This window comes from Callospermophilus lateralis, chromosome 5 (assembly GCF_048772815.1).
Source record: "Callospermophilus lateralis isolate mCalLat2 chromosome 5, mCalLat2.hap1, whole genome shotgun sequence".
Taxonomy (NCBI): domain Eukaryota; kingdom Metazoa; phylum Chordata; class Mammalia; order Rodentia; family Sciuridae; genus Callospermophilus; species Callospermophilus lateralis.
The window spans coordinates 63391229-63403700 of record NC_135309.1 but is presented as its reverse complement, the minus strand read 5'-3'; the positions used below and the strand labels follow the sequence as shown (position 1 = coordinate 63403700).

Genomic DNA, 12472 nt, shown 5'->3' with positions numbered 1-12472 from the left:
AAAATCATCTTGAAGAAGTGTGATGGTTAATCTTGGTTGTCACTTCTGAGTGTGTCTATGAGAGGGTTTCCAGAGAAGACTGAAGTGTGGGTCAGTGAACTAACTAGGGGAGACCCACCCCGAGTGTGGCAGAACATCCAATAGGCTGGGAGCCGGCATGGAATTGAAAATGCAGAAGGGGAAACTTGTTCCCTGCTCTGATGCATGGTCGTCTGTAAGTACACATTTTAGATAAAAGGGACATAGGATTGGCTTTAAGTAAGGGGGATTACATAAATTTCATTTGTTTCCTTTTTTAAAAATATTTATTTAGTTGTAGTTGGGACACAATACCTTTGTTTATTTATATGTGATGCCAAGAATCGAACCCAGGGCCTTGCACGTGCTAGGCAAGCTCTGTACAACTAAGCCACAATCCCAGCCCCTTGTTTGTTTCCTTTTAAAATGACTTGTATAAGGATGCCTTTTAAGGCTGCATTTATCAACATGTCAGGTTCTGGGCTAAGTGCATTATTTTAACCTCACAACCAACTTCTGACACAAGAACTAAAAAGACCTGGTCTTTATTACCATTATGAAACGGATTTAAAGATAAAAATCAAGACAATCTAAAACAAGATTTAAAAACTTCACATTTATGTATAAATTGTTTTTCAACTTCCACTAATTTAACTACTGAAGGACGAACAAAACAGAAATCTAGAAAAAAGCCAACAATATTTGGAAAATTGACCCGTTTTAATTATTTAAAAACAATACAACACAACATCAAATTTCCCTTATCATCTACAATTCAGTTATATCCAAACATTCTAAGACCAACAGTCCTCTGCCCAGAAGCAGGGGATCACAGGGGACGCTGAAGACACACGAAGGTGAATGCTGAAGATCAGAGTTCCAGTGGTAGCTCACGAGTCTTCTGTTCAAACACACTCCAAAGTTTGCCTTTTAGTTTGTTACAGACGGAATTATATGGGAAGTTCTTTAAAATAATTTCATTCCAGACACCAGATTTCTTCAATGATAGATCCATAAAATTTGTGTTTCTGATAGGAATAAAAAGTAACTTTTACTTTTGCCCCTTTTTTGGTGACACAGAGGAGTAAAATTATCAGATTCCTTTTAAAAATGAAGAAAAGAAAAATTCTGGGCTGTGCTGGGTCCTGGTTTCTTCTTGTCTGAGCATGTGACTTCAGAAGAGTTAAATCACACTTATGCCACTACGATGATTAGTACTATTTTTTTTTTTAGATGATAAAAAAAGAAAATACCCAATAGACATAAAAATGGTCAAAAGGTTTTTTTACCGCAGGTCAATTTTTGTTGCCCCCACCCCAAAAGGTACAAAATGAACATATAATTGGGATGGTAACTCCATTGGCTATTCCAATTTACCCATCTGCTCGCCCCCATACAGGTTTAAGGGGACTAGCAGTAGGTTTTCTTAGTAATATAATCAAGGTAACTAGCTGTGTTCGTGGCAGTTTATTTGAGGTCCACTGATCCTTTCAATATAAGTAGGGAAGCAAGGCTATGCTTCTCCAACTGCCCACATCTGAACACATTCAGCTACCATGGAAACTACGAAGGAAGGAAAAATATATTTATTCCAAGATCCATTTACTGGGATTTTAAAGCGCCCTTTCTTCCATGGAGCCCCAGAATGCTGGCAATGTGCTAGGGGCTGCTGTGTTTTCCAGCATGTGCTCCCATCCTCTGAGGGTCTTGAGAAGGATAGTGGATTGGTCCTGGAGCTCTCATGAAAGGAGGGGGTGGTCCCATTGGGTGGAACATGTGTGGCCCAAAGCCTGTACATGGGAGAGAATAAATTTGTTAGGTTTGTTGTTCCTTTGACAACCTTTCATATTTTTGAATCTTCCTAAGATCAAAACTACCTACATATAAATCAAGCTGACATGGGCTTAAATGAACGTCACTCCATCAGACTTGCTTAGGGAATATCTACGTGTATTATTTCCTTGGTTTTAAAACGTTTCCTCTCAGTCCAGAATACTCCTCAGGACTCAAGGCTTCTGCTAGCATATCATGTGAACCTCTGCTATGTATCAAACATGCCAGATCCTACCAAACAAGACTCATTCAGGATGTGGGAAGTGAACAAGAAATCAGGCCAATGGCAAGACCCTGTCATCATTAACTTCAATGCTTGATACCAGGATGAAAGGTGTTCAGACACCACTTTAAAGATATGTGCTCTCTGCCACAGAATTGGCCACATGGGATTTGCTTACACTGTTCATACTGTCACTGATATTTTCTAGAGCAGTGCTCTATACAAAGTGCTAGTTCTCTAAATTGTTTATTACTACCTTGGACAAAATAAAGATGTGGAGCCAAAATGTAACTCAATTACACGATCAAGTATGTTGCTTATGAACGATCTTTTTTTTTTTTTGGAATGAGACTTTCTAATGAAAAAAGTGGCTCATTGCTTTACATCCTGGCACAAGCTAAAGACCTTACTGTAGATAGTTAATACTTTGTGAAATGATAATCAAGAGCAGCCCATACTTTGAGCAACAGTGCTACAGGGGCATCAGTTAGGATTTAGTTCAGAACAGATAACAAATTAGTGGTAGATCACTGTAATCCCAGTGATTCCTATCTTGATAACACATATATTCAGATTTTCAGAAAACTGGTGCTTTTCCTCTCCTTGGCAGGCTAGGAAAAAAATGAAATATTAGAACTCTCAACCTATCAGCATTACCTATAAACTTTTTCAGGGCAAATGCAAAGGATTTAGCTGTCTTAGACATGGTGGTGAGGTGTAGGACTTTCACAGAACTTCTCGGGAAGGAAGAAGGAAGTTACCTGGGGGTGGGGGCGGGGCAATCCCAGGGGGTGGTGGCAGGGCAATGTTTACCACCGCGGGAGGACCACTTGGAGGGAGGTTGAAGTAGTTGGCAGAGGCTTCCTCTTCTGCTGCAGGAGGAGGAGGAAGAGCTGGAGAAGAGAAAACAGGCAACACTCAGAAGGGAAGACAATTGGCAATACTGTTTCTATCACCTTAATGTCCTCAAAAGGGTTCTCTAAAAGTGAGAGTTGCTGTAGGAGCCATACAAGCTTCTCTTCTAATAGAGGAACATTGGGCAAATAGCTTCAGTGGTTAGCACAAGTCTGCATTTACCTCCTGGAAGTCCTGGAACTGGCTCCAGTTTGATCCCAGAGTCTGTGGTTCCGTCCTTCTCTTTTTCTTTTCCTCTGGCTGCCTGGGATCTGGGAGATATGCATGCACACAGGACATTAGCACCTTGTCCCACCTTCTCTCATACCTTTGCTTGTCAAGTTCCCCAGTCAAATGGAGTTCCTTCAATCCTTGCCTCCTCTTCAGCAAGCAGTCTTCCCATAAATACGAAAGTGCAGAGTGGATAAGAGCGATGGTTTTGAAGGCAGAAAGATCTGGGTTCAAAACTTTCTAGAACCATTGTTTGCCAGGTTTTTGTTCTCCCGACTAAAAGGCTCAGGGATCAATCCAGTTGAACTGGGCTAACTGGGCTGCGCAAAATAACCACACAAGAGATACAAATACTTTTTTCTTTGGGGTCACTGAGACGTTTCCTCTGACCTTAAGGGTCTGCAGGAAGAGAGAGCGAGAGCATATGCTGACCCCTTTTATTGAGGAGAAGCTATTCAAATGAGGCAAGGGGTCAGGTTTCAGGGGGCTGAGTCTATCTTCATGATGATCACTGTCAGCAGGTTGACTGACATCTGGGTAGGCCACACCCAGGGGCATAGTAAGAGAAGGGGACATACACAAGGCACTTCCATGGAAGATTCCACCCTATAAACAGGGCAAGGGGTTATATTACAAAGGAACAGGTGAGCATAGCTTCACCCATGGGGCTGTAGGAAGACATAGTCACTCGAACCCTAGAAGAGCAGGGCAGTCTAGCAGCATGGGTGCCTGATGCCACATCGCTCAGCAGGGGAGTTAACTCAGTCACATATGAGGTTGGTCTCCCACAACATATATGTGTTTGGCAACGTGCTTAGCACATAAGAAGAGCTGTTCCTATTAGTCACCTCTTTCTTGGTTCCAAGCTGGAAGTAAGTTCTCCCTCTGAACTTAAAATTCAGAGTGTTTTATCTGTATCTCTTACACAATTACTGTGTCTTTCTTATGTAACCATCACTTTCAAACTTAAAATAGATATTCTTCTGTTTTATCTCTCCCCCAGTTTCTGAAGTAGAATCTAGGTCTATAGATTCTATAAACCCTTGAATCTATCTTTTATGCCTAGGCAATATAATTGGTCTATGATAGGTGGTCAAAAAAACATGAAGCTTCACAGAGGCAGATTACTAATAGCAAAACCCTGAATACATTTCCAAAGCAGAACTCTTCCAACACCCATGGGAATTAGAAAGTGACCTTCTTAAGATCTTTCTAAAGATCCTGTTGATTAAAGTCTATTTACCAAAAGCTTACTACTTTCCAAATAATTAAACAATTTATTAAAAGATTCAATATAGCCAAGTGCGGTGGTGCATGCCTGTAATCCCAGTGACTCTGGAGGCAGGGCAGGATCACAAGTAGTTCAAAGCCAGCCTCAATAACTTAGCGAGACCCTAAGCGACTAAGCAAGGCCCTACAACTCAATAAAACCCTATCTCTAAACAAAATGTAAAATAGGCTGAGGCTGGGGATGTGGCTCAGTGGTTAAGCACGGGGGTTCAATTCTCGGTACCAAAAGAAAAAAAGTCTCAATATATAGTCCATTCTTACCTTCCCCATTTCACATTGAGTCTGCGTCCATTGACAATCAACTTATTAAAGGACTTCTCAGCAGCCACTTCTGCAGCCTGCCTTGTGGCAAACTGGATGAAAGCACACTGCTGTCTCTGTACAACCGTGATTGTTCGAATCTCTCCGAACTGGTAGAAATGATTTCTGAAGGGACACAGGCAGAAAGAGAAAGGTCAACAAAACAGACGTGCCCACTAGATTGACAATGGATATGAAATCTTTCTCTGACTCACCATTAGGCAGGTGGGCCCCATGATTATGTACCTAACTACTTGCAGCTGTTTCCCCTCCATATCTTGCCCTTCTATAATTGCAGCTTACTAAGATGGGGGGAAAAAGAATAAGCAGGGTTCTCAAACATCTCAGTGTTGTTCCCATGGAAGAAAGGGGGCTCTAATAGGTTCCTTAAGGACCCTAAGCCCTACATACAATGTTGGCAAACTATAGTGCTCATGGCCCATGAGCCAAGAATGTTTTTTTTTCTTTTCAGAAAGTTGAAAGGGAAAATAGAAGACAGAAAGATTGTATGAGGCCCACAAAGTCTAAAAATATTCACTCTCTAGCCTTTCATAGAAAGTCTGCCAACCCCTGGGGATTATCTAGTTCACTAAGATAGGGTTTAATGGAGACAGGCTATCAAGGGCAGGTTATAAACTTACAGGAGTTTCTTCTCCACTTTATCTCTTTGGAAGAGGTAATTTCCATTACTATCTGCCCAGATGTCTCATCTAGCCAAGCATAATACAAGCCAAAAATAACACAAATTTATGAAATACCAGTCTCTCTTTAAAAAGCCAATAATTTAAACCATAAGAGTTTTAGAATCACAAAGCTCTCCCTCCCCTATGTAACTGATAATACTTGGAAGTGTGCCATTCTTTAAAAATTCTAATCAGCCTATTAGGTTCCATGTAATTATTATCATATACAAGGATAGATAAGCACTCCTGATGAACATTACAAATTCCTCTAGCTTCATAAAAGATAATTTTATAAAAATTTGAGGCAGCATGATACTAACTACCCAGTTAAAAAAAAAGTACTTTATATAGATGATCATTCTTGTGTTTTTGCAAATAAATAATTCCAAGGCAGTTAAAAGCAAAATAGTTCTTAAAATACCCACAAACCTGAGATCTGTCTCAGTAATAGTATCGCCCAGACCACCAACGTATAGTGTGGTGATAGTTTTATCCTCCGGTGGGTCCAGACGAGGCATTGTTGAAGCCCGCTTGAGAAGCTTATCTGCTACAGGGTCATTGATTCCATAATACCGATCTTTAATATTCTGATCAGCAAGGGGGTCATCTGGATCTGTAGGCTTCTCATGTCTATGAGAAAAAAGCATATAAAGGTGAAAAAATGCAGATATCACCCAATAGTAACTACATAGTAAAGTCCTATGCCTTTTGAACTAGAAACCAGGGCCATACCAAAATATAATTATCAAACAGTGCTGATACCAAGGGTTTTAGTCTATCAGTCTTTCCCAGCCTCCTAAAATCCATTTTAATGGTCATTTAGGGTGTGAGACTTTCCTTATAAATACTCTTGGCACAATTCATACCAAAATAAAAAGGGGCAAATGATCACCCCTTTCTATGACAATGATTCTTAACATATTTGAGGTCTTGCATCTACTGAGAATCTGAAGAAAGCTAGGGACCTAGCCCCAGAAAAATGGCTTGCTTAATTTTTAGGGAAGTGGAGTTAATCAAACTCAAGTTAAGAACTCCTAATCCAGATGCTTGGTGGTCTTAACTGGAATATACACACCCTTTTGAAGTCTGGCTCATTTTGACTTCCACTCTACATTGAGATTTAGGCCATTATATGATGACAGTGAGGATTCCCTTCTTATGCAGAAGCTTTCAGGGTTAGAATCTACTTTACACTGCATAGCAATGTAGTTTCCCAAGTTTCAGTCATAAGTCAAACCCACAATTTAATCAAGCTCTTCTAAATTTAGTAAGTTCTATGAGACAGAGTACACTAGCTTCATGAGCTTTAAATTTTAAAGTACAAACTCATTATGCAAAAGAAAATACTGAAAGTTTGTCTTAGCTCTTGCCTGTATGGACACTCTTCTCCTCTTTTACACTCTCCTTTTACCCAGAAGGAGCAAATGTGGGGCCGATTCCTTTTGTAGTAGGGTGTAGTCCGGGCCAATTTGAGCAGCATGTCACTAGTGGATGTGGCTTTCCCAAGCATGCCAACTGGCCGTGTTCCATCAGAATTAGAAATCTATATGGGTATGACAAATTATACAAAAGTACATAAGTCAAAAAGGTCTAGGCTCAATCTCTAGCACTAGAAAAACAAATAAACACCACCACCCCCGAAAAATACATCATGAAAGTGCCAGCATACTTCTCTTTCCATGTTTTGTGTGTAGTACTCTTTGTTGACATCTGACTTTGGCATGTCATCTTTAAAAGACAATCCTGCATCACGAACTTGGATGGGCAGGCCTGGTACAAAGGAATAGAGAAGAAAACCTCAAATATATTTAAAAACATGTCCATATTAAATAAACAAACAGAATAAAAATTCTTCCTTTCTCTTGGTCCTACTTGGTATCAGACACCTTAATATATATATATATATATATATATATATATATATATGGAGAGAGAGAGAGAGAAAATTTTTTAATATTTATTTTTCAGTTTTCAGTGGACACATCTTTTATTTTTATGTGGTGCTGAGGATCGAACCCAGCGCCCTGCGCATGCCAGGCAAGCGGGTTACCGCTTGAGCCACATCCCCAGCCCACTTTACTATATTTTTATTTAAATTCTTCAGCATCACCAGACTGATACAGCTACATGGCATTCTAAAGAACTGTCTAAATTCCTAAGCTGCCATAAAATTTGATGGAGTGAATATTTTAGAAAATCTTTTTGTTTTGTTATCAGGGATTGAACCCAAGGATGCTTAACCACTGAGCCACATTCCCAGCTCTTTTTCTGTAGAAGTAGTTCCAAAGTGGGAACAGAACCATGTTTCGCTAAGTTGCTTAGGACCTCACTAAGTTGTTGAGGCTGGCTTCTAATTCATGATCTTCCTGCCTCAGCCTCTGGGGTCGCTGGGAATACAGGCATGTGCCATCGCATCCAGCATTAGAAAATCTTTTTTTTTTTTAATATTTTTTATAGTAGATGGACACAATACCTTTATTTTATTTTTATGTGGTACTTAGGATTGAATCCAGTGCCTCACACATGATAAGCAACTGAGCTACAAACCCAGCCCTAGAAAATCTTTTAAATAAACTTGGGTTATAGTCATATTTGACCTGAAAATTAATAATGTATCTAAACTTTATTAACACAACTTATTTAAAATAAACGTAAAATTTATCTTAAAGAAATTTATTTCAAGGCTGATCCTACAGATGCTACAGATAGTCACAGACACACAAGGGTGATTGTACTTCAGGATCAGAATTCTCATTAACAAACATATAAATACTATTAAACAATATGTGGCTAGGAGTCTGATTACCAGAGTCCTTTCTGAGCTTAACATATATTAATACACATTTTCCTTTCCCCTCTTATTTAACTATATTGAATTCTTGTTGGCAAATTTCTTTTCTTAAAAAGTCACCTACAGTTTAAAATAAAAAAAATAATTCCCAAAGTAGCTGTTATAAAACAGTAATAATATAATATTTTGGTTCTAACAACCCAGATGAGAAAAAAGTTTAAAGCATAATTAGCCTTTGAGCTTCTGATTGGGATTGTGGGAAAAAAGCTCTGGCTGAAGAAAAAAGCCCAAGGCCAAGAATTTCCTATTACAGGATCAATGTCTTTTACCTCACCTTGGCTACAGAGATGGAGGTATAGGTCAGTTCTGTTTACTTCTCAACTGTTCCTTAAGATCCTAATATATTGTTCAGGACTCTAGAGTGGATTAATTATGATTCTACTCCTGGGAGAAGTACACCACAACAGACATTCCAAAGTAGGATCAGAGCCAGAGGCAGGGAGAGAAGTGAGAGACAAGTTTGTTGTTTAGGGAACATTTACACTTACAGACCTATTGGACATGGCAAACATACCATACTCTAGGTCTAACAGGCAGGTTTGACAGACATTCTTCAATTTACTGCAGGTTTGGCACACTTCAGTCTTCTTGAAGCGCATGCGGACTCCAGGACACCAGCGAAACACTGTGAATGGCCTGGCACAGATCTGAACACAAACAAGAGCCACAGAGTGTTATGGGTCATGATCTGGATAATCAACACAGGAGATTTAATAACAACGGGGAATTCAAGAAAGGATTCTTGAATCTAGGGTTTAGAAGAGACCTTAGCAATCACCTGTTTAAATACCAACTGTTTCAATACAATTTACAGCACACTTTGCCAATAGTTAAAAAAAATCCACATAGTATAGAAACAAAATATTTAAATAGTTAAAAGTCCTCCCACCATAGAAATGAGCAACATTAATAATCTGACTCTGCCCGGGGATGTGGCTCAGAGGTAGAGTATTTGCCTAGCAAGAGCAAGGCCCTGGGTAAAATCTCCAGTATCACAAAACAACAACAAAGACAAATAATCCTTCAATCTTTCTGAGAGAGGAGGAAGTGGGGAATATCACATAATCATTTGAGAATCTTATGTCAGCTATGACTTTCCTTCTCAGCTAAAATGCTCACATGCACAATCATAACAACACTTATTATACAAACTTCCGATGTTCAATGCCTATTCACCATCACTAGGTCAAGAATCAATACATTACAAGGTCATTTTTCTTATCTCCCACACTAAATAGTTACCAGCCAGTGATATATCGGTGACATATGAAAGTTATAGAGTACTGACTTTTATGCTTAGTATGTAAAGGCTAGTTTTGTAGAGAAAAAGAAGAAAAAAATCATTATTTCTTAACAGACATACTTACTTTGCATTCTTTCCCATACTTTTCTTTGGTCTGAAATAGAAAAAGAAAGAAAAGAACTAGTTACAGGAAGAATGTCACGCTTACCCTATAGACAACCCAAGAAATGCATCTGGAGATCTCTGGCATCCTAAAAGGGGGAAAACCAAAACCAAACTAAATAGGGGAGTTTAGTTAGAATATTTCCCCCAAAAGGGAGAGTAGGATAGAGGAAATATTCAAACAACATACTCTGAGTTATTCTCTCTCAAGAGTCTATGAATCTAATACCAGGCAAATGGTTCATTCTGGCTCCCAAGAACTAAATTCCTGATGATTTCCACAGTTCTTAAATCAGGATACAGCTATGGATGGTCCCTTTCACAAAGTTTGGTAAGAAGATAACTACTCTAGCCTATGCAGATACCTTGGCATAGAGAGCATAGAGAGTAAAGGTTCTGTTTCCATAAGTTATTCATACAACACATACTAGTCACAATAATGGAGTTCTAACTTAATTACTATTGCTCTTTTACCCTTGTTTTTTTAAGAATAGTGTCTTTTACACTAAAGACTACGAAGTACAGTGGCTGAATTGCATATGACTTAGGAGTCAGGAATCTAATCCTGGTTCTCCTCCTAATTGCTGAGGTCTCTGAAGTCAGAATATCTGAATTTAAATCCTAGTTCCACTCCTTACTTGCCATATGAGAAGACATAAGCTTTTTAGGTCTCTGGAATAGACGTATTTCCTAGCTAAATGCTCAACAAATATTAGTCGTTATGATTCCTACATTACAGGATCACTGCTAAATTCCTAAGTGAGAAAGTAAGAATGACAGTCCTTTGCAAATCATCCAGAACTCTGGGTTAGTAAAAAAGCATCATTTCTTCTGACGGAAAGGGAAACACTTTCCAGAGAATGTCAGAACATATGCAATAACTCCCGTTCACACGCGAAATCACTCACCATTCGGATATATGGGTTTTCTCCAAGACAAGTCTGGCATAGAATGGGGAAATCCTGGTGAAAATGAGAAATATGGATGAGGATCAAGCTCCAAAGATCCTGCCACCCCAGTCCCACTCGTGGGGGCGGGGGAGGGCGGGGAGAGAGAGCCGGGAGGAAAAGGCAGGAGGAAACCCAGGTCCGGCACGGGCCGGGTCGCGGGAGGGGGCGCTGTCTGCACTTCCGGCAGGCGGCGGGAGAAAGGAAAATCGGCTGGAAAAGGTTGGAGGGGGCAGGGATGGAAAGGCGGCTGTCCTGGGACCCTGGCTAAGTCCCCTCCCTCCAAGCCGCAGGAGGGCCACGCTCCAGCCTCCTGCTCCCGCCGAGTTAGGCCGCAGCATCGGGTCCTCCCTGGAGCTCCCTCGGTCGCGCCGCAGCCTCAGTCAGCCCTCCCGCTTGAGGCTGGGCTTCGTCGCCTCCTGCCGTTCTCCTCCGGCGGGTACACTCACCGCATCCTCCCAGTTCTGCCTGTTGTAGGTGTTGGAACCCAGCGAGGTCGCCATCTTGAGAGCGTCCGGGGGGCAGCGGTAGCTTCCGAGTTGGGAGACAGGACCGCCACAATCCCGTCAGGCCTGGGGCTGGCGCCCCGCTGTCAACGTCTTATTTACGCGCCTAGTGCCGCCCTCGGGGCGGGGCCTTGTGCGTCGTGACGTCACCTCTCTTGGAACGTTCGCTTAATAGTTGGGGTTTTTGTGTCCTACGCTGCGACGCTTCCTTCGCGTTGGTGTCTACTTGGGATAAAGCCACGCGCACAGGTCCCAGAGTGAAGGAGCAGATGCTGAATGAGGGGCTGGGGCTGGGGTTCAAACAGGGCTGGCCACCACTGGGCGCTAATCATGACAAACGCTGGGGGAACGTCTTGCGGTGCCAGTCTCATTTAATTCTCACAATAACCTCTCTGTATGGTTGCCAGTGTTAGCAGTAGAGAATGTCTGGTGAAGTCGAATTTGAGATAAACAAGGAATCACTTTTTTCAACATAAATACGTTTGATACATATTTTATACTAAAGTTGGTGTCATTTTTTTAAAATCTAAAAATCATATTTAACTAGGTGTCCTGTAGTATGTTGATTCCTCTTTTATAGATAAGGAAACAGATTTCGGAAGATTAAGTAATCGGCCCTTGCTTGTGGAGCTAAAATGGCGAAACACAACTGCAAAGGCATTAATACTATTTTTTTTTTTTTCTGAATTCTGACACAAGAAAGGTCTTGGGGGATATGGATATATATATATATATATATATATATGATTAATTTTTTCTTGGAGCTAGTACCGGGGATTGAATTCTGGCGCTCAAACACTCATCCATCCACATCCCCAGCCCTTTTTCGTATTTTATTTAGAGACAGGGTCTCCCTGAGTTGCTTAGTGCCTCCATGAGGCTGAGGCTGGCTTTGAACTTGTGATCCTCCCATCTTAGCCTCCTGTGCCGCCACCGTGCTGGGCTTATACATTATTTTTTCAATTTTGGAATGACTCAACAGTTCTGCCAATAGTTTTATGATCTTCAAGCCATTCTAGTGTCACTTTTATTAAACAACCTAATAAGTTCATAACTTTTAAAAATCAAGTTTATTTGAAGTATAATTTATATTTGTTAAGTTTTTATCTTTTTAGTTGTACAGTTATGAATTCTTGCATACATTCACCACAAATACAGAATAGTTCCATCATCTCCAAGGAGCTCCTTGGTGCCAGTAGAAGATTCACTTACTCCTACACTCAGCTCATCACAGCAACCATCCTATGCCTGTGTTCCTGGTTTTACATAGGAGTATGTCCTGATAGATCCG

At 40.6% G+C, this 12472-nt stretch overlaps 1 protein-coding gene across 1 annotated transcript; it reads right to left on the bottom strand.

Annotated features, from left to right (window-relative positions):
* Nucleotides 1–619: 619 nt before the first annotated feature.
* Rbm22 (RNA binding motif protein 22) lies at nt 620–11287 on the bottom strand. Its single transcript, XM_076855926.2, has 11 exons — nt 11125–11287; nt 10637–10690; nt 9691–9720; nt 8838–8970; nt 7142–7242; nt 6843–7015; nt 5902–6102; nt 4751–4915; nt 3152–3240; nt 2836–2967; nt 620–1808 (listed from the first exon to the last, which is right to left on the bottom strand). Exons 1-11 carry the CDS (start codon nt 11176–11178, stop codon nt 1678–1680), a joined length of 1263 nt encoding a protein of 420 aa, XP_076712041.1. The 5' UTR covers nt 11179–11287; the 3' UTR covers nt 620–1677.
* Between the last annotated feature and the right edge of the window lie 1185 nt (nt 11288–12472).

What these genes read in the sequence shown, in the direction of transcription:
- Rbm22 (XM_076855926.2), bottom strand. Translation starts at nt 11,178, where the DNA reads ATGGCGACCTCGCTGGGTTCCAACACCTACAACAGGCAGAACTGGGAG. An exon ending in GGAGAAGAGTGTCCATACAG is followed by an intron (nt 6,103 to 6,842) that starts GCAAGAGCTAAG and finishes TTTTTCTCATAG; the next exon opens with ACATGAGAAGCCTACAGATC. An exon ending in AGTTCCAGGACTTCCAGGAG is followed by an intron (nt 2,968 to 3,151) that starts GTAAATGCAGAC and finishes TCTCTTCTCCAG; the next exon opens with CTCTTCCTCCTCCTCCTGCA.